This window comes from Lepidochelys kempii, chromosome 25, assembly GCF_965140265.1.
Source record: "Lepidochelys kempii isolate rLepKem1 chromosome 25, rLepKem1.hap2, whole genome shotgun sequence".
Classification (NCBI taxonomy): domain Eukaryota; kingdom Metazoa; phylum Chordata; order Testudines; family Cheloniidae; genus Lepidochelys; species Lepidochelys kempii.
In genome coordinates, this window is record NC_133280.1 from 1,957,150 (window position 1) to 1,983,097 (window position 25,948).

Sequence of the window (25,948 nt, forward strand, 5' to 3'; positions counted from 1 at the left end):
AGCTCAGTATCCTGTCTTCCGGCAGTGGCTGGTGCCAGATGCTTCAGAGGGAATGAACAGAACCGGGCAATTATTGAGTGATACATCCCCTGATATCCAGTCCAGCTTTTGGCAGTCAGAAGTTTAGGGACACACAGAACACAGGGTTGCATCCCTGGCCATTTTGGCTAAGAATCGTTGATGGACCTGTCCTCCATGAACTTATATAAAATAGTTTTTGAACCCAGTTATACTTTTGACCCTCACAACATCCCCTAGTAATGTGTTCTACAGTTTGACAGTGTGTTGTGTAAAGAAGTACTTCCTTATGTTTGTTATAAACCTGCTGCCTATTAATTTCATTGGGTGACCCCTGGTTCTTGTGTTATGTGAAGGGGTAGATAATGCTTCCCTATTCGCTTTACACACCAGTCATGATTTTATAGACCTCTATCATGCCGCCCCCCCCCCCCACCCCCCAAGTAGTCTCTTTTCTAAGATGATTTAGTTGGGGATTGGTCCTGCTTTGAGCAGGGGGTTGGACTAGGTGACCTCCTGAGGTCCCTTCCAACCCTGATATTCTATGATTCTGTGACTGCCCTAGTCCTTTTAATCTCTCCTCGTATGGAAACTGTTCCTTACCCTTGATCATTTTTTTTTTTTTTTGCCAATCTCTATACTTTTTTCAGTTCTAGTAGATATGTTTTGAGATGGGCTGACCAGAACTGCATGAAGTATTCAAGGTGTGGGTATATCATGGATTTATATAGTGGTATTATATTTTCTGTCTTATCCTTTCCTAATGGTTTCTAACCTAACATTCTGTTTGCTTTTGTGAGTGCTGGTGCATACTGAGTAGATGTTTTCAGAGAACTATCCATGATAACTCCAAGATCTTTTTTGAGTGGAAACAATTAATTTAGATCCCATCATTTTGTATGTATAGTTGGAATCATGTTTTCCAGCATGCATTACTTTGCATTTATCAACTTTGCATTCTGCAGCTTTTGAATTTATCAACTATTACTTTGCATTTATGTTTTCCAGCATGCATTACTTTGAATTTCATCAGCCATTGGGTTGCCTAGTTAGCAAGTTTAATGAGACCTTTTATGTAACTCTCTTCAGTCAGATTTGGCAGTAACTATGTCAAGTAATTTTATATCATCTGCAAATTTTGCCATCTCACTGTTTATCCCTTTTTCCAGATTATTTATGGACATGTTGAACAGCGCTTGGTCCTAGTACACAGCCTTGGGGGATTCCACTGTTTAGCTCTCTCCGTTGTGAAAACTGACACTTTGTTTCTGGTCTTTTAACCAGTTACTGAACCATAAGAGGACCTTCCCTCTTATGCCATGACTGCTTATATTGCTTAAGTGCCTTTGGTGAGGGACCTTGTCAAAGGCTTTCTGAAAGTCTAAGTGCACTGTGTCCACTGAATCATCCTTTTCCACATGTTTGACCCCCTCAATGAATTCTAAAGATTGGCAAGGCATGATTTCCCTGTACAAAAGCCAGGTTGACTCTTCCTCAACATACTGTGTTCATTTATATGCTTGATAATTCTGTTCTTTACTATACTTTCCAGCAATTTGCCTGGCACTGAAGTTAGGCACACTAGCCTGTAGTTGCCAGGATTGCCTCTCAAGCCTTTTTTAAAAAAAAATTGATGTAACTTTAGCTATCTTCTAGTTGTCTGAGACAGGATCATTTAAGCAATAGGTTACATACCACAGTTAGTAGTTTTGCAACTTCATATTTGAGTTCCTTCAGAACTCAAATTGTCTTTGAAAACTCATGGCGATCCGGGGAAGTCCCAGACGACTGGAAAAAGGCTAATGTAGTACCCATCTTTAAAAAAGGGAAGAAGGAGGATCCTGGGAACTACAGGCCAGTCAGCCTCACCTCAGTCCCTGGAAAAATCTGTACTGTGTCCAGTTTTGGGCCCCACGCTACAAGAAGGATGTGAAAAAATTGGAAAGAGTCCAGCAGAACGCAACAAATGATTAGGGGGCTGGAACCCATGACTTACGAGGAGAGACTGAGGGAGCTGGGATTGTTTAGTCTGCGGAAGAGAAGAATGAGGGGGGATTTGATAGCTGCTTTCAACTACCTGAAAGGGGGTTCCAAAGAGGATGGATCTAGACTATTCTCAGTGATAGCAGATGACAGAACGAGGAGTAATGGTCTCAAGCTGCAGTGGGGGAGATATAGGTTGGATATTAGGAAAAACGTTTTCAGTATGAGGGTGGTGAAACACTGGAATGCATTACCTAGGGAGGTGGTGGAATCTCCTTTCTTAGAAGTTTTTAAGGTCAGGCTTGACAAAGCCCTGGTTGGGATGATTTAATTGGGGATTGGTCCTGCTTTGAGCAGGGGGTTGGATTAGACCTCCTGAGGTTCCTTCCAGCCCTGATATTCTATGATTCTTGAGTTCATACCACCTGGTCCTACTGACTTACTGTTTCAGGTTTTTTCTCCAAATCTCCTCTATTGACACCTCAGTCTGGGACAGTTCCTCAGATTTGTTACCTAAAAAGAATGGCTTAGGTGTGGAACTCTTCCTCATCTTATGCAGTGAAGACCGATGCAAACAATTCATTTAGCTTAGAATCATAAAAAGAAAAGGAGTACTTGTGGCACCTTAGAGACTAACCAATTTATTTGAGCATAAGCTTTCGTGAGCTACAGCTCACTTCATCAGATGCATGCTGTGGAAAATACAGAAGATGTTCTTATACATACAAACCATGAAAAAATGGGTGTTTACCACTTCAAAAGGTTTTCTCTCCCCCCACCCCACTCTCCTGCCTGTAATAGCTTATCTAAAGTGATCACTCTCCTTACAATAAGAAAAGGAGTACTTGTGGCACCTTAGAGACTAACCAATTTATTTGAGCATGAGCTTTCGTGAGCTACAGCTCTCTTCATCGGATGTAGCTCACGAAAGCTCATGCTCAAATAAATTGGTTAGTCTCTAAGGTGCCACAAGTCCTCCTTTTCTTTTTGCGAATACAGACTAACATGGCTGTTACTCTGAAACCTCTCCTTACAATGTGTATGATAATCAAGGTGGGCCATTTCCAGCACAAATCCAGGTTTTCTCCCTTCCCTCCTTTCCACACATACAAAACCACTCTCAGCCACACTATCAGAGGCTCGTTCACCTGCACATCCACCAATGTGATCTATGCCATCATGTGCCAGCAATGCCCCTCTGCCATGTACATTGGTCAAACTGGACAGTCTCTACATAAAAGAATAAATGGACACAAATCAGATGTCAAGAATTATAACATTCATAAACCAGTCGGAGAACACTTCAATCTCTCTGGTCACGCGATTACAGACATGAAAGTTGCGATATTACAACAGAAAAACTTCAAAACCAGACTCCAGCGAGAAACTGCTGAATTGGAATTCATTTGCAAATTGGATACAATTAACTTAGCCACTCCCAGTCTCTATTCAAGCCTAAGTTAATTGTATCCAATTTGCAAATGAATTCCAATTCAACAGTCTCTCGCTGGCGTATGGTTTTGAAGTTTTTCTATTGTAATATCGCAACTTTCATGTCTGTAATCGCGTGACCAGAGAGATTGAAGTGTTCTCCGACTGGTTTATGAATGTTATAATTCTTGACATCTGATTTGTGTCCATTTATTCTTTTACGTAGAGACTGTCCAGTTTGACCAATGTACATGGCAGAGGGGCATTGCTGGCACATGATTATCCTTACAAAAGGTTTCCCCCCTGCCCGCTTTCCTGCTGGTAGTAGCTCACCTTACCTGATCACTCTCATTACAGTGTGTATGGTAACACCCATTGTTTCATGTTCTCTATGTATATAAATCTCCCCACTGTATTTTCCACTGAATGCATCCGATGAAGTGAGCTGTAGCTCACGAAAGCTTATGCTCAAATAAATTGGTTAGTCTCTAAGGTGCCACAAGTCCTCCTTTTTCCTTTTGCGGATACAGACTAACACGGCTGCTACTCTGAAACCTGACAAAAAAGTATGTCTCCATTAATGTTAATTACTGAGCATTTGTGCTTTTTGTTTACATTCTGTTAAGTGAGAGTCTGTCTGCTATCCAGTATGTTTGAACATAATTTACTCTAATGTTTTTACAGTTTGAATACCAATCTGTGATAGCAGAAAGTCTCCAAACCAACAATTAAGGCATATGGGATGGTCTAGAGAATGGGGTATTTTTTCTATCAGTCTGTGATATAATATCTTAACTTATCTTGTGATTACAGAGGTCAGCAGATGGGTCAAGTCCAGAAGATGGAGACGGTAAGAAAGGAAGTGTTTTAGTTATTTTTTTAGTTATTTTAGATCTCTAGTTGCTGTCTAATCAGAATTTTGCCTGTTTTATCTCTAAATCCTTTATCTCTACAGAATCTGACCATGAGGATGGGAGTTACTGTCCTCCTGTAAAACGTGAAAGAACTTCATCTTTAACACAGTTCCCTCCTTCACAGACAGGTAAAACGTTTTCTAATTCTTTTACAGCAAGAAAATAAGGGAGAAGATGTACTTCCTTGATTTCTGTCTAATTCTCCAGTCCTGCCATCATCTTCCATTCTGTGGACAGACTATGTAAGGTGGAGGGCGAGCAGATCCTCTTTCCTTTAAATTGTGCTGCTTTTGCCTCTGCCTTCACTCACGAACCTAAGTCTCATCCACATCACTGCCACAACTGAAGCAAAACAGTAAGGAATGTGGACTTAAATCAGTAGACAAAGCAGGGATATTAAACAACTTTCTTTACTCATAGATTAAGGCCAGGAAAGATTATTGTAATCATCTAGTCTGACCTCTTGCATAACACAAACCATAAAATTTCACTCAGTAATTCCTGCATCAAACCCATGACTTCTGGTTCAGCTAGACAGAATCATTTAGAAAGACATGCAATTTTGATTCAAAGAAAGTGCATCTTATTTCTAGTCTGAATTTGTCTAGCTTAAGCTTCCAACCATTGGATCCTGTTATATCTTTGTCTGTTAGATACAGTACAAACTGTATCTACTGAAACCTTCTCTACTGTTCATAGACTTATCAAGCCACCCCATAACTAGTCTTAGATAAAATAAATAGTGACCTTTTTTAGTTTCTCACTGTAAAGCAAGTTTCCAGGCCTTGGATCATTATTTCTGTCACTGTGGATAACACCATCACTTAGGCCTGTAATAGAAGCGTCATCTTTGACTCACCCCCGTCTCTCGATCCACACTTCGGAGCAGTGTCCAAGTCTTGCTGCTTCTACCTAGCTAAAGTTTCCAAGATTCAGACTTTTCTTTCTGTCCAGACCATCAAGGCTCTTGTTCAGGCATTTTCATCTGCCTTGACTACTAGTCTCTTCTCTGGCCATGAAACCAGCCACATCATTCTATTCAAGTCTATTCAAAATGCTGCTACTGGGTTCACCTTCCTGATACATCACCTCCCTCTGTGCCTCTCTACAGGCTCCACCTCCTCCACCGCTTCAAACAGAATCTTTGCTTTTTGAGACTCTTCACCATTTAGTCCCACCCTTTCCTTCAGATCTATTGACTTATCAAGCTGTTGACTTCGCCATCACTGGCATGGTGAAGGTGATCTTCATCACTTGCCTGTCTACTCCTCCCTCCAGCATCTACCAACTCTCTTACACTGTTCCCCATACATGGCATGGGGGGGGGGGAAGAGGGGGAGACACACACACTCGCTCACTTACTCACACTCTCTCTCTCTCTCTCTCCCCAACACAAATGGTAAAGCTGCCCATTTTTCCTGCAAGTTGCTCCTTAACGTGTCTGCTTCTGTGGTGCTTCAAAATCACTGTCAGCTAGCATTGGTTAAGCAAGAGATGAACTGAGACTTCAGTTTTTTTGCTAATTTGTTGTTCCTGTTATTCCACCCAGTTTGTATTCTCCACTGTCGTGTCCTGTCTGACATCTAGCCTGTAAGTTCTTTATTTTCTGTCTGTACAGTACTTGCATGATGTGTCTCTGATCCTTGATTGGGGTTCCTAGGTCCTGCTGTAGTACAGATAATTAACAATCATGTTGTAAAAGGGGCAAAGAGTCCTGTGGCACCTTATAGACTCACAGACGTATTGGAGCATAAGCTTTTGTGGGTGAATACCCACTTCGTCGGATGCCGACGAACTGGGTAGTCACCTACGAAAGCTTATGCTCCAATACGTCTGTTAGTCTATAAGGTGCCACAGGACTCTTTGCCCCTTTTAGAGATCCAGACTAACACGGCTACCCCTCTGATGCTTGACAATCATGTTGTAGGTTCCCTGAAAGCCTTAGTGATAGCTGTTTAGTTTCATAGATGTAAAGCTAGAAGGGACCATTAGACAACCTAGTCTGGCCTTCTCTAGATCATAGGCCATTAAATTTCACCCAGTTGCTCGTATTCTTAGCCCTAAAACTTCAGTTAGTCTAAAATATTCATGACTCAGATTAAACAGTGAAGAGAACAGGAGAGACCAAGGTTTCCACCAATGCCTGAGGTCCCTGCAACGGCCAGGTGATGATGTCCAGATGATCCTAGCAGGTAAACTATGCCCCGTGCTGCAGAGGAAGTTGAAACCCCCCAAGGTCCCTGCCAGTCTGAACTGAGGGCAGTTTTTTTCCTAACCCCAAATCTGGCCATCAGTATGACCCTGAGCATAACACACCAGCCATTCTTCTAAGAGGAAAGTGTCCTACCTGAAAGCACCGATCCATCCTATTCAGTGTCCCCTCTCAAGTTGTGGACAGTCTCTAATGTTTCAGAGGGAAGTGTGTATGTGTGGGAGTGGGGGACAGAAGAACTATTCTGCTGACTCAGATTTGAGCCCCTGTGGAGGCAAGATTAGGTTTAATTTTTGCTGTGCTTTGTCTGAGCACCTCTCTGCTGGTGCTCTTCATCACAGTGCTCATTAAATGGAAGTGCATTTGGGACGGGAACTTGGCACTAGACCCATGGTCACTGGCATGTGGCACAATAGTCTCTGGGGCACATGGAGCATCAATTCACAAGGAGTCATCACTGGTCGGTCCTGCAACATGTAAAATTTATAACGCGTTCAATCTTAGGTGATTCACCCAGTGTGGCTAGTAATGAAGAGACACTGCTTGGAGGCCTCATTGAGTTTGTCATTTATTTGAAATCCTACTAAAATGGAGTAACAGCAACTCCCCGCCCCCCAGTTTCATTAGGGAGAACCTCTGCCCTGTGAGACATTTTGGTATTTAGCCTTTGTAGGATGTCTTATTCATCTGGTGGTGATTCTAACCTGGCCCTTGCAGTTGCCCTTTAAGGCAGAGACTGTCCTTAATGTTTTCATTATTTGGGGAATGTTAGTCACTTGGCTAGTTAATTCTCCCCTCTCCAAAAATATTCCAGAATAAACTAGGATATCAGCTTTATCAGCATTGTGACTGGCACTTAATTGGAGGTGTCCGTGTCAGCTATTGTTGTTGCTGGAGGGTAGTAATTTGTTGGCTTTCACTGACTGGGTGTGTTCACGTTGGAAGGATTTACTACTCAGATCTATCTTTTGAGAGGTGTCAGAATATCATTCTGTATGGCAAGATCCAGCTGGTCTTTAATCATGCAGCTGTATCGCACGTGGGTCAGCAAGATGAGACCCACGTGATCCCAAGCACCGCAGGTTTGGCAGACACAGATTGTTTTCATCATTGAGCACCAGTTTTACCTGTACTCTGAGTACATGATCAGGTGACAGCAAACTTTTAGTGTATGACATTGTTGGTGGGGAATGCAGATACAGTGATCTGCTCATCTCAGGACATCCTATATTGTAGTCATCAGAATAATGACATTAGGATTTCCCTGTCTTGTGCTGACCGGTATCACATCTTCTCCAAGACTGGACCTCCAAATCCAACAAGGCATGAGAAATTACAGATTATATCTGGGATGGAGAGCTCTAGCAGAGGGGATTCTTGGCCCAGAGTACTTGCTTATTGTTGGCTCAATGGGTATTTTATTATTGCTTTGAAGATAGGGAGTGTCCTGAATTCCTCAAAGTTGGAGTTAATTTGAATGGCTCTCCAGATCACCAATATTGTTAGCATTCAGAGAAGTCTGGTGTTTGTGTTACCTCTGTGTGGCTGGGGAAGCCAACTTTGATGTGTTTGCCATCAGTGTTCTTCACATTAAAAACTCTCTAACAGAATCAGAGGTTGCGAGGACTCCATGTTCCAGCAGTCCCAGGGTGGCCCAGATATGATATGATATGATATTCCAGCAGCCCCATGCTAATCCTGATAGGGATTTAGACTCAACCTGGCTTTTACCAAGATGAGTCTCTCAGCCGGGGTCTTGCATTCCATCCCAGTCAAACAGCCTGCTCCCAGGTGACGGGGTCCAAGACTTGAAACACCCTGGTGAGGTAGGGTGAAAAACTATTGATTATAGCAATGGTTTGTGAATCCACTTTGAGCCTCTGTTATCTAATGATCTTAGGGTTTGTTGCACGGGCAGTTATTTTCTGATTTTCTGATTCTTATTGATTTTAAACCTCACAAAAGGCAATTCATAATTGGACCAACCTGGTACCAAATACTTGCTAAGATAAGGTGGTGCATTTAAACTCTCATAAATACTTCCCTTAAGCATTGTCTACGTGAGTAAATTTACTGGTATAACTATACCAGTATAATTCTAGCACTGTAGCTGTGCTGATATAACATAACCCCCTGTGTGGACACACATTTTTTGAATGTGGAGTGCTTTTATTTAGTTTAGTTTTGTCTCTTGGGAAGTAATTTAAGCTAAGTTTCAACTCTTGGTAAGACAGTTGACTACTGTTATCAAAAAATGTGTTCTTTGAGTAGTTGTCCCTATGGGTGCTCCCCTCCAGCTGTGTGCGCACACCCATGCGCTTTTGATCACAGGTTTTTAGTAGCAGTGTTCAGGTGGTCTGTTCCTGTGCTGCGATCAAAGAGTGTATATGGGAGAATGGACATGTGCGATCACTCTAGTTCCTTCCTAACTGTCTGTGGCTAGCGATGGAGTGTTGTGGTGTCTGTTAGCTTTGAGTTCATCTAGCTTGCTTGTCTTTATTTTTTATTCTATTTTATTGTATGTATTCCCTGCACACGTTGGGTGCTTTTGGGTGGTTTCCCCATTTTGTTTTTGCAGTTGGGACCTCCTTTCTCCCCCCGAGACCTTGGCCTCTCTTTGTTGTCTTTTTTAGAGGAGCATGCCCAAAACTCCAGGCTTCAAACCCTGCCAGACCTTTAATAAGTCTTTTTCCCCTCAGTGACGAACATTCCAGCTGCCTCTACTGTCTCGGAGAGTCTCCCATTCCATCTGAGTGCAAGGTCTGCACTGGCTTTAAGAGCAGATCAAGGAAGCTGAAAGAAGACAGGCTCAAGTTACTGCTCGTGGAACATTCCTTGAGACCTGCTACTGCTTCAGGGCCCGAATACCCTCTTCTCACTCCCCACACCTAGTACATTGGCCTCAGACAATCTGGGTGCTCCAGCAACTTCTGTGGTTCCAGCTTCAATAAGCAGAGACCTGTGGATAGCTTCAGAGACCCTGACATCTTTTAAAAAAAACAAAACAAAGCAACCCCCCCCACCCCCCCAAGGTCCTCCAGTAGAGAGCCTAAGAAGAGGGAGAAGTTGCCCCAGAAGTTGGGACGCAAGGAAACCTAGTGTCTGGGTACGTATACTATCGAGGCTCCTATCCCCTCCAGTGCCGACCTCTCCATACCAGCAAAAAAGGATGTCCAGTATTTCACGCACCCAGAAATCTCTCAGTAAGCAGCCCAGCTTGGCACTGATGCTGGTCTTCCAGACACAGAAACTCCTTGAGGAAGCCAGCTTCATCGCTGACCCTGGCCCCCACTTCTATGGGCCATGGGCATAAGGAACATACAGATTGCCCGGCCTTACCATCCCTGGTATCTTCAGCTGCATTGCAGCCAGCCACTCAGTGCCCTTCTTTGCCAGTGCTGACTAGATTCCTTGTGCAAGAGAACTTGCAAGTATCTGAAGAACCTGATTGCCCTCTACTGAGAGGTACCGAGAAGGATCTTCTGCTGGTACCGTCTCACCCTCTGATGACAACATAGCTACTGGGAATGATGCTTCTAGCGACTTGCCCCACGCTCGCACATGCTAGAAACTGTACGATCCCTTCTGGGACTTGGAGATCTCTGTCCAAGATTCCACTGTCTTTCCACTTGACACCCTCTTCCCCCGCCCCTCCTGAGATGTCTATGTCTGGTTAAGACATCTCTCAGGATCAGAATTATGGAGGCACAATGATCAGGTTGGGTTTCAGGAGATGGTGGGAATGGCAGCCAAGGTGGGGAAGCTCCTTCCATCTTCTTCTGACACTCAAACACTCTCACGGTAGCCAGATTTCCCTCCCCACCCTTCGCCAAGGTTTTCTTTTTGAGGACCCTGAAAGAGAACTCTCATTAATTTGTGAACAAATTAGGCCTAATTTCCAACCAAATTTTGGTTCATTGATTTCTGGTTTCACGCTTGTTCATGAAGCATGACTTTAACAGTCCTTGAATTTTAGTAGTAGGCCTTTTTGTTTAGACTAATTTAATCTTTGTCTTCATTTTTCACCTTTTCCCACCAACATGTGTTCTAGGTTATTTTGACATTTTGTGGACTTTCACTTTTCACACTTGCTCACAATTAGAGTAAATTTGTAGGCCCAATTATTGCAACAACAACCATAGGAACAGTTGCTCAAAGGAGAAGGCTAAGTTACTTACTTCTATGGCAATTAGAGTTCATAGAATCATAGAATATCAGGGTTGGAAGGGACCTCAGGAGGTCATCTAGTCCAACCCCCTGCTCAAAGCAGGACCAATCCCCAATTTTTGCCCCAGATCCCTAAATGGCCCCCTCAAGGATTGAACTCACAACCCGGGGTTTAGCAGGCCAATGCTCAAACCACTGAGGTATCCCTCCCCCCATTCTTTGAGATGTTTGTTCCTATGGGTGCTCCACTACCTGCCTTCCTTCCCCTCTACTTCAGAGTCTTTGCCTCTGGCTGGATTTTGTGGTTTGAGAAGAAACTGGAGTGGCATTGGTTCCTTCCTCCCCTATGTGCCCTCAAATCAGAGCATAAAAATGTATAGGGTGCAGGTGCAGACCAAAAATCTCTGTTTGAAGGTGCATGGGTGCATGCGCATCTGGGGTGGAGCACTCAGAGGGTCAAAATCTCTCTAAGAACTCCAGTTATTGTATAAGTAAGTAACCTCTCCTTTCATAGATGTCTAATTGCATCTCTCCATGGTATGAGCCATTATGTGTGGTACTGGGAGACTCCTGCTAGTCATAGGGTCTGCTCATTGCTTGCACTATCCGGAGTAGAGAATCTTTTGGCCAAAGTCAAGTCTGTGCTGCCCCAATCACGGAGATGACCGTGTGCTTTTATGTATGCTCTTCAAGCCACATCAGCTTGGCCTCAGTTTCTAGGATGAATTCCTTATCAGACTATCAATACAATGGTGATTGCTTTTCATTTGAGAAGATTCATTTTCTTCCATCATCTGGTGGTTTTGTTTCTTTAAGGATGTCCTAGATTTCAGAAGCCTGATACTAATGCTTCCACAGGGCACACATTTTATCTTAGCAATTGCCTTGCAATTGGTGTAGCTGTATGCACTTTTTACATAGACATGAGTAGGAGATCTCTTGAGCTACCTACTTGCCAAGACTTTGTCTAGACTAGAATAAAAGGTGTGACGTTAAAGGGTGTTTGCTACAATGTGCTAACAATTTGAAAAGTAGTATAGATAAGGCACGCTGCATACTAACCTGTTAGAGTTAAAGCCTAAAAGAGAGCCTAAGCTTCAGCTTGACCAGTTTAGCAAGTGTTAAAGTATTCGCTGCCTTTCCTACACTAGACTTTTCAAAAGTGTTGATTCTAATATGTTAGAATATTAAGCAAACATACCTTCCAATCCTAGTCTAGGTGGGACCCAACAGAGGAAATCCTGTATGTGGTATCTTTAAAGAAGTAGATATTACTCTTCTGTTGCCAGCCTTGGCATTTCCTAACTTTTGAGTGCTTGACTTTTAACATCTTTTCCAGTTTGAAATTCACGTTGATATATTCATAGCTTTTAAGGCTGGAAGTGACTATTGTGACCAATCAACTGTAACCTCCCAGAACACAGGCCATAGAACTTCCATTAAGTAATTTTTGTTTGAACTAGAGCATATCTTTTAGAAAAAACCTCCAATCTTGACTTAAAAATTCAGTGATGGAGAATCCACCACGACCCTTGGTAAATTGTTCCAGTGGTTAATTACTCTCACTGTTAAATGTACACCTTATTTCCAGTCTGAATTTTTGTAGCTTCTACTTCCAGCCATTGGCTCGTGTTAGACCTTTCTCTGTTAGATCGAAGAGCCCATTATCAAATATTTGTTCACCATGTAGGTACATATAGATTGGAATTAAGTCACCTCTTAGTCTTCTCTTTGTTAAGCGAAATAGATTGAGCTCCTGCAGTCTATCACTGTAAGGCATGTTTTTCAATCCTTTAATCATTCTTATGGCTCTTCTCTGAACCCTCTCCAATTTATCAACATCCTTCTTAAATTGTGGACACCAGAACTGTACACAGTATTCCAGCAGCAGTTGCACCAGAGCAAATACAGAGGTAAAACAACCTCTCTACTTCTGCTTGAGATTCCCATTTATGCGTCCAAGGATTGCATTAGCCGTTTTGGCCACAGTGTTGGACTGGGAGCTCCTGTTCAGCTGATTACCTACCATGACCCCCAAATCTTTTTCAGAGTCACTGCTTCCCAGGATTGAGGCCCCCATTGTGTAAGTATGGTCTACATTCTTTGTTCCTTGGTGTATACATTGACATTTAGCTGTATTAAAACACATATTGTTTGCTTGCGCCCAGTAGACCAAGTGATCCAGATTGCTCTGTATCAGTTACCTGTCCTCTTCATTATTTACCATTCACCCAATCTTTGTGTCATCTGCAAACTTTACCAGTGATGATTTTATATTTTCTTCCAGGTCATTGATAAAAATGTTAAACAGCTTAGACCCAGGAACCGATCATTCCAGGACCCCACTAGAAACACACCCACTCAAGCCAGTTTCTTAATCTGTTTAATGTGTGCTTTAAGTTTTATGTTCTAGTTTTTTAATCAAAGTGTCATTCAGTACCAAGTCAAATGCCTTTATAGAAGTCTAAGTATATACATAACACTATTACCTTTATCAACCAAATCTGTAATACCCTCACAAATATTGTTAGGATCTGTTTTCCATTAAACTTATGTTGATTGGCATTATTTATGTGTTACCCTTGTTTAATTCCTTATTTGAGTTCAGTATCAGCTGATCAATTATTATATTGAAGGGAGGGACTTTACAATGAGGGAAACTAACTTTCTTGTGTCCGTATGTGTGGTTTTTTCTTAGTAACTTTTTTCTTGACTACAGTAACAAAGAACAATGTCTTTATGCCATCAAGCTTCTGTGAACCTTCTGCAGGAAATTCTGACTCAGAACCAGGTGAGCTTCCTAATCTCTTTGCCTTTTTCAGCAAGTTGTTACGGTTTGCGCTTGTGATCTAGAGCAGGCTAATTAACATTTTAAAATTAAGCCCTTAGATGAAAGAATGTAAATTAGCTGCTAGAGCTCGTCTCCCCTCATAAGCAGATTGTTCTTATCAGTCATTCATAGAGGGTTTGTTTTCTGGAGCTTGTAGATATAAACTGTTTGTTTTCAGTTCCCACTTTGCAATCCATCTGAACTTCAGGTGAAGTGGAATGTCATTGTTTTGTACAATGGAAGGTGGTATGATTCAGGTTTTGTATCTGTTACCTTACTAGCTTAATAGCTTGTTGTCATGTCAGCTGTATACGGTTACAAATATAACATAACCCACAAATCATGCAAACATTTCATTACTGAAAAGAGAATCTAATTTAGCCTTATGTGAACTTTTAAAATGTCTTTAGAAGATGGTTTTAATTTCACGCCTTTCTTTTCAGTGCATCAGACAGTTACCACAGCCCCAGTTCTTTCCTCTGTTTGGAACAAGGGACTTTGCCCACTTTTGCAATAACTTACAGCATGTGCTATCTTTAGCACTTCCCCAGCTGTGAGTAGAAGTGTGTACACATGCCCCCAAACGGTCTTTGTGGTCCAGCACCATTCGAAATCACTCCCAATGAAGATTCTCAGACAAACACTACATTAAGATAGAGTTAAAATTGTGGTTACAGATTAGTAATTTTGACTAAAGGTTGTATTTTTTCCTAAACTAAGACCTATAAATTCAGAGTTAATGTTACACTTGTAAGAAAACATTTTAAGGTATAGCACATGTAAAATCTTAACTCTGTCCTTTCGTGACACCATTCAGTAACCATAAAATTATCATAGAATCATAGAATATCAGGGTTGGAAGGGACCTCAGGAGGTCATCTAGTCCAACCCCCTGCTCAAAAGCAGGACCCATCCCCAATTAAATCATCCCAGCCAGGGCTTTGTCAAGCCTGACCTTAAAAACTTCTAAGGAAGGAGATTATGATAATTTTTTAAGTGGGCATGGTCCTACATTAGATATAACTTGTGTTGAATTAGATTTTGTCTTCCACCTTCATGGTGTCACTACAGGACATTCTTCAAATTTAGCCTATGCAGAAGATTTCAGTGAGTTTTAACTATACAAGAAATTTGAGGAGATAGTGTTACTCTGTTACTTGAACCATTCGAGATGAGACAAGGGCCTTAGGTGCTAAATTTCTTAAAGAACTCATTTTAAAATAATCAGTTTTGATTTATCCACTAACAAATTTACTTACAAATTCTTAGTAAACTTATTCTGTACTCACAGTAAGTATTGGAGAAGATCAGTGTATTCTTCATTCATAACAGAGAAGTTGAATCCCTGCTTTAAATACAAAACTGAATCTTAACAATGGAACCCTCACTAGCTCCACCATAATAAAGAGCAGAATGAAACTCCTTAACACTGGTACCCAACTCAAAAGCCTAGGGTGACTTTTACAACCTCCATAATACCCACTGCCCCGTTAGCCTTATTGCTATGCTACTGTTTCTGTTGTACTTTCCTTCCCATTTGTCATACACAGTTTGCAGAATGGTGAAGTGCAAAATCACAACAAATTGATCATCATAAACATCCATGCTGCCTTACCCCCAACACCCATTTTGCATTTCTTCCCCTCAGAACACATACATTTGTATAATTCTCTGTTTGAGGAGAACTGGATTCTTCTTTGAGTTAATCTATTACAAATTCTGCTTGTGGTGACCAGCAAAGGTCCTTGCCATCTCTATTGTCAGGCACTGAGGGTCTGGAACTCAGGCCTGTGGAGTTGTCTAGTGGGAGATTTATGCACTGTGCTGCAGTCAGATGAAACTGCAGCTGATGCCCCACCACCAAATGTTATACCCACTGACTAGCAGATGACTGCTGATTGGACACCACTGGGTATAAAGCTTCCTGTTCCTGTCCCACCACTTGTTCGAGCAACAACTCACAAGATCTGATGCTGCCTAGAACCCAGAGGTCAACTCCCTGCCTCTTTGCTTGGCTCGTACTCCTTGTTCCTGGCTCCTGCTATCTTGCTTTGCTCCTTGTTCCTTTTATCATGTCTAGTTCCACACTCTTGCTACCATGCCCAACTTCTAGTTCCTGTTTCCTTGCCCTGACCACTGCTGCTGACTCCTCCTTTGACCCTAGGTGTGACTTCTGACTCCAATTCTGACTTAATTCTTGACATGGCTCTAAATTTGACCCTTGGTTTGACTTTGGACTCAGACTCTGGCTTTGATCTTCGGCATGACTCCCAGTTGCAGCCCTGACTCCACCCCTTGTTCTGACCATTAGGTCAGACTGTTCTGTCAGAGACTCTAACAGCTTGCTCAAATCCTCTTGGTCTCCTCCAGGACTCGCTGCTGAACCCTTGGACTAAGTATGGACACCTCCGAGGCACTTGCCCCACTGTTGCCTCAAGGGCCTGTGAGCCTGCAGGAGCAGATTGCACTTCTCTATAGGATGAAAACCAGAAACTGAGGGACCAAGCGCTACAGCTACAGATGAGAAATCGCTCCTTGCAGGAGCAAGCTACAGCACTTGGAGCGGCTGTGCATACCCGCTTGTCTGCCCTTATGATGCCAGCTTGGTTGACCAGCTGCAGAGTCCCTCTGCTGGAAATATATAATGATGCCTATGATAAGTTTCATGGGTTCCTTACCTAGTGCAGACTTTGTTTTAGGCTTCAGCCCGAGGAGTACGTCCCAATCAAGTAAATTGGGTCTAGTACTGAGCCTGCGTACTGGAATGGCTCTAGCATAGGTCTCTCCCCTTCTAGAACAGGATCACTCAATGTTGACCAATTGGGACTTATCTGTACAAGCGTTTGCTACTATTTTTCAATGACGCTCACAAAGCCTGCATGGCAGAGTCTGCTGTATGAAAGCTTTGGCAAACACTGGAGTCAGGTCCTTTTGTCACCCAGTTCTGATGTTTGGCCATAGATATTGCCTGGAACAAGGCTTCACTCCTGCAGCATTGTCTTCGCGAAGAAACCGCAACTGGAACATAAGAGGGTCCCACCTACCTTCTGCTCTTACCTAGGCTCAGTTCTCAAGCCCAAGCAGTCTCTGCCTCGTTTGAGCCCATTCACAGTAACACAGTACAGCACCGCCTATTCCCTGGTGAGTGAGAGCATAGAAAATGGGAGACCCTCTGCTTGTATTGTGGAGGAGCAGGGCATGTGCTGAGGTCCCTTCCAACAGGGCATGTGCTGAGGTCCCTTCCAACAGGGCATGTGCTGAGGTCCCTTATATTCTATGATTCTATGTAGTATCTCCACTGTTAAGTGTTGTGGAATGTTACTGTTCTTGGAGCTCCAATATCAGCTGCTCTAGCAGATAGTGCAGCATGTTAATTCAGAAGACCTTGATGTTCCTCATAGAGAACGACCACAGGCTCGGTTCAGTGGTGAAGGCACTCAGCCAGGTTTATTGTTGCCGAAGCATGGTATTAGTGCCCTGACTGGTTACGGGTGTACTAACACATGCATGACCGCGACAATGGTACCTTTTACTCAAGTTAAAACTTCTAAAGGCCACAATCACTTTTCCATAGGTGTTTTACATTTTCCTATAGAATCTAATAGAAAATGTTATCCCTGCGATAGGTTTTTAGATTTTTAATAGGTTATCCCTGCGATAGGTTTTTAATTTCTCAAGGTGCTTGATCTAATTCCCATTGAAGTCAATAGGAATCTTTGGCAAGGCCTACTCTACACACTTAGGGTATGTTTATACTACAAAATTAGGTCGAATTTATAGAAGTAGATTTTTTAGGAAGCTATTTTATACAGTCAGTTGTGTGTATCCCCCACTAAGCGCATTCAGTCGGCGGAGCGCGTCCACAGTACCGTGGCTAGTGTTGACTTTCGGAGCGTTGCACTGTGGGTAGCTATCCCACAGTTCCTGCAGTTTCAGCCACCCATTGGAATTCTAGGTTAAGCTCCCAATGCCTGATGGGGCAAAACATTGTCACGGGTGGTTTTGGGTACATGTTGTCAGTCGCCCCTCCCTCCTTAAAAGCAACAGCAGACAATCGTTTCGTACCTTTTTTCCGTGCGGACGCCATACTGCTCTCAGCAGACTGTGCAGTAGGACTGCTAACCGTCATCACTGAACCACCGCTTCTGCTGCAGCTCTTCTCTCCTGCTCTTGTCTTGATAGCGAATTTCTCCATGTTGGCTGTCATGGGCTCCTACTTCCGCTGCAACTCTGCTCTCATGAATCCATCTCGCAGGTCCTCTCGTAGTTCTCTATAAATATCTATTCTTGTGGCATCCGTCGTCAGCCACCGCTTCCGCTGCAACTCTGCTCTCCTGCAGATGCCATACCATGGCAAGCATGGAGCCCGCTCAGATCACCGCAGCAGTTATGAGCATTGTAAACACCTCGCGCATTATCCTGCAGTATGTTCATAACCAGAACCTGAAAAAGCAGGCGAGGAGGTGATGGCAGCACAGTGACAAGAGTGATGAGGACATGGACACAGACTTCTCTCAAAGTACAGGCCCTGGCAATTTGGACATCCTGGTGGCAATGGGGCAGGCTCATGCTGTGGAACGCCGATTCTGGGCCCAGGAAGCAAGCCCAGACTGGTGGGACCGCATAGTGTTGCAGGTCTGGGATGATTCCCAGTGGCTGCGAAACTTTTGCATGCATAAGGGCACTTTCATGGAACTTTGTGACTTGCTTTCCCCTGCCATGAAGCGCCAGAATACCAAGATGAGAGCAGCCCTCACAGTTCACAAGTGAGTGGCGATAGCCCCGTGGAAGCTTGCAACGTCAGACAGCTACTGGTCAGTTGGGTATCAATTTGGAGTGGGCAAATCTACTGTGTGGGCTGCTGTGATCCAAGTAGCCAACGCAATCACTGAGCTGCTGCTATCGAGGGTAGTGACTCTGGGAGATGTGCAGGTCATAGTGGATGGCTATGCCGCAATGGGATTCCCTAACTGTGGTGGGGCGACAGACGGAACGCATATCCCTATCTTGGGACCGGACCACCTTGGCAGCCAGTACATAAACCGAAAGGGGTACTTATTGAATGCCAGCCTTCTGTTGGTTGGGCAGTCCTCTGGGGTGGAATGATTGGGTGCCTGGAGTGCGCCACCCTCCCCCTTCGCTGCAGTGGCGGTCTGTGCTCCTGGTGCCTTTCCTGCAGCTCAGCCATATGCCAGAGCATATCAGTTTGATCCTGCAGTAGCCTCAGCATTGCATCCTGCCTCCTCTCATCATGCTGCCACCACGTATCATCTTGCTCCTGCCACCCCTCCTCTCGCAAGTGCCTCCTGTCCTCGCATGCATTTTGTGCTTTCCTGGACTCTGACATTGCTTGCCTCCACGCATTCTGCTGAGCTCTTTCAGTGAGGGAGGACTGCATGAGCTCAAAGAACATTTCATCACGAGTGCGGTTTTTTTTTTTGCCTTCTTATCTGCGCTAGCTTCTGGGATGGAGATGATCATAGAATCATAGAATATCAGGGTTGGAAGGGACCCCAGAAGGTCATCTAGTCCAACCCCCTGCTCAAAGCAGGACCAATTCCCAGTTCAATCATCCCAGCCAGGGCTTTGTCAAGCCTGACCTTAAAAACCTCTAAGGAAGGAGATTCTACCACCTCCCTAGGTAACGCATTCCAGTGTTTCACCACCCTCTTAGTGAAAAAGTTTTTCCTAATATCCAATCTAAACCTCCCCCACTGCAACTTGAGACCATTACTCCTCGTTCTGTCATCTGCTACCATTGAGAACAGTCTAGAGCCATCCTCTTTGGAACCCCCTTTCAGGTAGTTGAAAGCAGCTATCAAATCCCTCCTCATTCTTCTCTTCTGCAGGCTAAACAATCCCAGCTCCCTCAGCCTCTCCTCATAACTCATGTGTTCCAGTCCCCTAATCATTTTTGTTGCCCTTCGCTGGACTCTCTCCAATTTATCCACATCCTTCTTGAAGTGTGGGGCCCAAAACTGGACACAGTACTCCAGATGAGGCCTCACCAATGTCGAATAGAGGGGAACGATCACGTCCCTCGATCTGCTCGCTATGCCCCTACTTATACATCCCAAAATGCCATTGGCTTTCTTGGCAACAAGGGCACACTGCTGACTCATATCCAGCTTCTCATCCACTGTCACCCCTAGGTCCTTTTCTGCAGAACTGCTGCCTAGCCATTCGGTCCCTAGTCTGTAGCTGTGCATTGGGTTCTTCCGTCCTAAGTGCAGGACCCTGCACTTATCCTTATTGAACCTCATCAGATTCCTTTTGGCCCAATCCTCCAATTGGTCTAGGTCCTTCTGTATCCTATCCCTCCCCTCCAGCGTATCTACCACTCCTCCCAGTTTAGTATCATCTGCAAATTTGCTGAGAGTGCAATCCACACCATCCTCCAGATCATTTATGAAGATATTGAATAAAACCGGCCCCAGGACCGACCCTTGGGGCACTCCACTTGATACCGGCTGCCAACTAGACATGGAGCCATTGATCACTACCCGTTGAGCCCGACAATTTAGCCAGCTTTCTACCCACCTTATAGTGCATTCATCCAGCCCATACTTCCTTAACTTGCTGACAAGAATACTATGGGAGACCGTGTCAAAAGCTTTGCTAAAGTCAAGAAACAATACATCCACTGCTTTCCCTTCATCCACAGAACCAGTAATCTCATCATAAAAGGCGATTAGATTAGTCAGGCATGACCTTCCCTTGGTGAATCCATGCTGGCTGTTCCTGATCACTTTCCTCTCATGCAAGTGCTTCAGGATTGATTCTTGATGATAGGGGGAGCATTGAAACGTTTGCGGGAGGAGAAAAGGGAGCGTAGTATTTAAAAAGACATTGTCGAGAACAATGGGTAGACTCTTTCACGGTGAACCAAGCTGTTAACATTACATAGCACGTGTGCTTTCAGTACAAGGTGTCCCCCCCGTCACCCCCCCCTCCAATTCTCTGGGATGATCGCTTCACCTCTTCCCCCACCACGTGGCTAACAGCAGGGATGATTTCTTTTCAGCCACAGGCAAGTAGCCCAGCAGGAACGGCCACCTCGGAATGTCCCCTTAATAAAATTCCCCTATTTCAACCAGGTGGCTATGAATGATATCTTTCTCCTGAGGATAACACAGAGAGATAAAGAACAGATGTTGCTTGAATGTCAGCAAACACTGGGACCATATGCTGCCATGCTTTTTTATGCAATGATTCCAGACTACGTGCTACTGGCCTGCCGTGGTAAAGAAGGGTTTCTTCAGGTATGTTGGCAAGAAGAAGAAAGCCAAGGAATGTGTGGGCCCCTTACTGAATGAGGGAGGCAACCTAGTGACAGAGGATGTGGAAAAAGCTAATGTACTCAATGCTTTTTTTGCCTCTGTTTTCACTAACAAGGTCAGCTCCCAGACTGCTGCGCTGGGCATCACAACATGGGGAACAGATGGCCAGCCCTCTGTGGAGAAAGAGGTGGTTAGGGACTACTTAGAAAAGCTGGACGTGCACAAGTCCATGGGGCCGGACGAGTTGCATCCGAGAGTGCTGAAGGAATTGGCGGCTGTGATTGCAGAGCCATTGGCCATTATCTTTGAAAACTCGTGGCGAACGGGGGAAGTCCCGGATGACTGGAAAAAGGCTAATGTAGTGCCAATCTTTAAAAAAGGGAAGGAGGAGGATCCTGGGAACTACAGGCCAGTCAGCCTCACTTCAGTCCCTGGAAAAATCATGGAGAAGGTCCTCAAAGAATCAATCCTGAAGCACTTGCATGAGAGGAAAGTGATCAGGAACAGCCAGCATGGATTCACCAAGGGAAGGTCATGCCTGACTAATCTAATTGCCTTTTATGATGAGATTACTGGTTCTGTGGATGAAGGGAAAGCAGTGGATGTATTGTTTCTTGACTTTAGCGAAGCTTTTAACATGGTCTCCCACAGTATTCTTGTCAGCAAGTTAAGGAAGTATGGGCTGGATGAATGCACTACAAGGTGGGTAGAAAGCTGGCTAGATTGTCGGGCTCAACGGGTAGTGATCAATGGCTCCATATCTAGTTGGCAGCCGGTATCAAGTGGAGTACCCCAGGGGTCGGTCCTGGGGCCAGTTTTGAATAAATGATCTGGAGGATGGTGTGGATTGCACTCTCAGCAAATTTGCGGATGATACTAAACTGGGAGGAGTGGTAGATACGCTGGAGGGGAGGGTTAGGATACAGAAAGACCTAGACAAATTGGAGGATTGGGCCAAAAGAAATCTGATGAGGTTCAATAAGGATAAGTGCAGGGTCCTGCACTTAGGACGGAAGAACCCAATGCACAGCTACAGACTAGGGACCGAATGGCTAGGCAGCAGTTCTGCGGAAAAGGACCTAGGGGTGACAGTGGACGAGAAGCTGGATATGAGTCAGCAGTGTGCCCTTGTTGCCAAGAAGGCCAATGGCATTTTGGGATGTATAAGTAGGGGCATAGTGAGTTGATCGAGGGACGTGATCGTCCCCCTCTATTCGACATTGGTGAGGCCTCATCTGGAGTACTGTGTCCAGTTTTGGGCCCCACACTTCAAGAAGGATGTGGATAAATTGGAGAGAGTCCAGCGAAGGGCAACAAAAATGATTAGGGGTCTGGAACACATGAGTTATGAGGAGAGGCTGAGGGAGCTGGGATTGTTTAGCCTGCAGAAGAGAAGAATGAGGGGGGATTTGATAGCTGCTTTCAACTACCTGAAAGGGGGTTCCAAAGAGGATGGCTCTAGACTGTTCTCAATGGTAGCAGATGACAGAACAAGGAGTAATGGTCTCAAGTTGCAGTGGGGGAGGTTTAGATTGGATATTAGGAAAAACTTTTTCACTAAGAGGGTGGTGAAACACTGGAATGCGTTACCTAGGGAGGTGGTAGAATCTCCTTCCTTAGAGGTTTTTAAGGTCAGACTTGACAAAGCCCTGGCTGGGATGATTTAACTGGGAATTGGTCCTGCTTTGAGCAGGGGGTTGGACTAGATGACCTTCTGGGGTCCCTTCCAACCCTGATATTCTATGATTAAGTGTCCTACCATGGAAGACAGAATAAGGCTGCACTCCCCAGAAACCTTTTGCAAATGCTTTGGGAGTACCTCCAGGAGAGCTTCATTGAGATGTCCCTGGAGGATTTCCGCTCCATCACCAGACACGTTAACAGACTTTTCCAATAGCTGTACTGGCCGCGAATGCCAGGGCAAATTAATCATTAAACATGCTTGCTTTTAAACCATGTATAATATTTACAAAGGTACACTCACCAGAGGTCCCTTCTCTGCCTTCAAGATCCGGGAGCCCGCCTTGGGAGGGTATTGGCTCCAGGGTGATAAACAGTTCCTGGCTGTTGGGGAGAATGGTTTCATCCTTCTCCTCATCATCATCTTCCTCATCCCCAAATTCCTCATGCTTTTGCATGAGACTCCCTGTTTCAGGAGTCCACGTACAGGGGTGGGGTAGTGGTAGGATCACCACCTAGAATTTCATGCAGCTCATCATAGAAGTGGCATGTCTGGGGGTCTGACCTGGAGCAGCCGTTTGCCTCTTTGGATTTTTGGTAGACTTGCCTGAGCTCCTTAAGTTTCATGTGGCACTGCTGCGGGTCCCTGTTATTGCCTCTGTCCTTCATGTCCTTGGAGATATTTTCATTTCGTCTTTTGGAACGGAGTTCTGGTAGCGCGGATTCGTCTCCCCATACTGCAGTCCTATCCAGTACCTCCCATTCAGTTCATGCTGGAGCTCTTTTGCAATTCTGGGACTGCATGGTCACCTGTGCTGATGACCTCGCCATGCTGGCCAAACAGGAAATGAAATTCAAAAGTTCCTGGTGCTTTTCCTGTATACCTGGCTAGTGCATCTGAGTTAAGTGCTGTCCAGAGCGGTCACAATGGAGCCTGTTATACGACAAGGCTCCTATGTTTCGTCAAGGAGTATCAGATGTGAAACAGCATGCAGGGATTTAAAAAGCCAACTCAAATCAAGAATTCCTCGTACACAAGCATTCAGGTCTTGAGCAGTCCAGGTAAACCATGCATGTTACAACAAAGCTTAAACTTGTTCTTCATCATAATTTTTAAAACAATACTAGCTGCCTGTTTCATTTTAAAAACAGCAAAAAATATCCACCTCCCTTTGCATTTCTTATAAGGAGTCTTGAAGTGTAAATCTCAGTGTGATAACATATGCTATCTTTAATGTGCTTAGCTCTTGGAAGTCCAGGGGCTCTGGGCTGCTGACCCCGGGGTCCCTAGGGACAGCTCTGTCTGCCATTAGGGAATTTTTTCCACAAGACCCCCCTGTAACTTTTCACAAACCCCCGGGGGTTCATGAACCCCAGTTTGGGAATCACTGTCCTATGGGGAATTAGTACCATGCTTTGTAAACAATAAACTTGGCCAAATGCCTTTGCCACCAAACGACGCTTGTGGTCTTTCTGGATAAGTAACATTGACGTCTGCTAAATCAGCAGCTGCGCTCTGCTGGTGCAGCGAACACCGGAGCTCCCAAGTACAGCAGCACTAGCAGCGTTAACAGCACTGTAGCGTCATCCGCTCTCCACAGCAGGAACAGTACCTGCCACCAGAGGTTACACCCACTGTCTAGCAACAGCCTGCTGATTGGACACTGCCAGGGAAAAAGCTTCCTGTTCCTGTCCACCCATTCTCTGAGCAACTAGTTGCAAGGCCTGTCGCTGCCTAGACCCCTGAGATCAAGGCACTGCCTCTTTGCGTGGTTCCTTTGTCTTGTTCCTGGCTCCTGGTACCTCGCCCTGCTCCTTATTCCTGGTTCCTGCTTTCTCTTCCTCACCCCTGCTACTGACTCCATCTTTGACCCTTGGCGTGACTTCTGATTCCAACTCTGTCTTAATCCTTGGCATGACTTTTTACTCTAATTTTGATTTTCGGTGTGACTCCCAACTGCGGCCATGACTCCACCCCTGGCTCTGACTAAGTCAGACCACCCCATTATGGTTCCTGACATCCAACAGCTGATTGTTCTGCCTTCATAATATGTCCTGCTTCTGGTAGCCTGGGGATACCGCCTTTCTCTGGGGGCTGATTGTGCTGTCTCTCTACCAGCTCCTGGCAGGCTGGCACTGTTAAATCATTTTTTTTTAAATTGTCTCCTTTTAACTTGGCTGAACATGTCTGTTGCTCCTTTCCTTTCCACATCATGAAACACAACTGTCACTTTTAAGAAGTCTTTCTGGAGGAGGGAACAGTGCATCCTGTCTTGAGGCCACTGCTCTGAGAGCTGAACAGAGTCCTTGTGTATGTAAATTCTCTGCTTTTTGCAATCATGGGTTTATTTTAGTAGTTTAATTTAGGGATGATTTGCCTTGAGCAACTCTTTTTTGTTTAGAAAAAAAATTTGTTCAGTGAAATCTCTTTAAATGGGTAAAACGTATTCTTCTAAAAAGTGTGTAATATTCTAAGAAGGTGCAGTTAGCCTGCTGGCTATTAGGTGTGGGTTTTTTCCTCCTCCTATGGTAGTGACTATAAATACTGCCAGAGGCTACTTGGACCATTGATGTGTCCCAGAGTGACTTTATTAAGTTAATAGATAAATACTTTTGTGTTCAGAAGCTGAGAGATGGGAGTATTTTGCTGAGCTTGTGATGGATAAAGTATTTTGATAGAAGCAGGTATCTATACATATATATAAGTAATAAATGTTTCCTCTCTCATTCCTCTCCTTTGATGCATTATTACATCAGTCACTTACCCTAGAAGTGGTGAAGGAAAATGAATGTCGTCTTTTGGGTTCTCCCCCCCCCCCCCCCCCCCCGGCAACTATTTTGTATGTAATGAATTAATACAAATCCTGGTGTTCCTTAGCTCTCTGGTCTGAAAGTCTTAAGTTGGCCTGTGTTGAGGAAGGTAGGGAGGTTAATGTAATAAGTAAATGGAAGTTCTTGGGGACATAGAATTTTCCATGGTAAGATTAAACATCTGGTCTGCTAAGTCTACTGTTCAGCCTCCAGTATCTGTTGCTTCAAAGTTAAGTAACCCTCTCACTCACTGGTATATCTCTGAACCCATAGTGCAGTGTTCCAGGTTAGTCAAGGTGAGAGATTTTTCTTGACACCCCACAAGCAATTAATTTATGCCCTGAAATATGAAACTTGATTACCTTTATTTTAATAAAAAGAAAAGGAGTACTTGTGGCACCTTAGAGACTAACCAATTTATTTGAGCATGAGCTTTCGTGAGCTACAGCTCACTTCATCAGATGTTTACCGTGGAAACTGCAGTTTCCACGGTAAACATCTGATGAAGTGAGCTGTAGCTCACGAAAGCTCATGCTCAAATAAATTGGTTAGTCTCTAAGGTGCCACAAGTACTCCTTTTCTTTTTGCGAATACAGACTAACACGGCTGTTCCTCTGAAACC

At 44.2% G+C, this 25,948-nt stretch overlaps 1 protein-coding gene across 5 annotated transcripts in view; it reads left to right on the forward strand.

The window, feature by feature from the left end:
* RANBP3 (RAN binding protein 3) overlaps positions 1-25,948 on the forward strand; it is a 176,198-nt gene that overhangs the window by 69,738 nt on the left and 80,512 nt on the right. For all 5 annotated transcript variants that reach the window (XM_073324310.1, XM_073324306.1, XM_073324307.1 and 2 more), the window contains 3 exons: positions 4,246-4,282; positions 4,388-4,474; positions 13,445-13,516. In XM_073324310.1, coding sequence (XP_073180411.1) covers positions 4,246-4,282; positions 4,388-4,474; positions 13,445-13,516 — 196 coding nt within the window. The remainder of the gene's footprint in view (positions 1-4,245; positions 4,283-4,387; positions 4,475-13,444; positions 13,517-25,948) is intronic.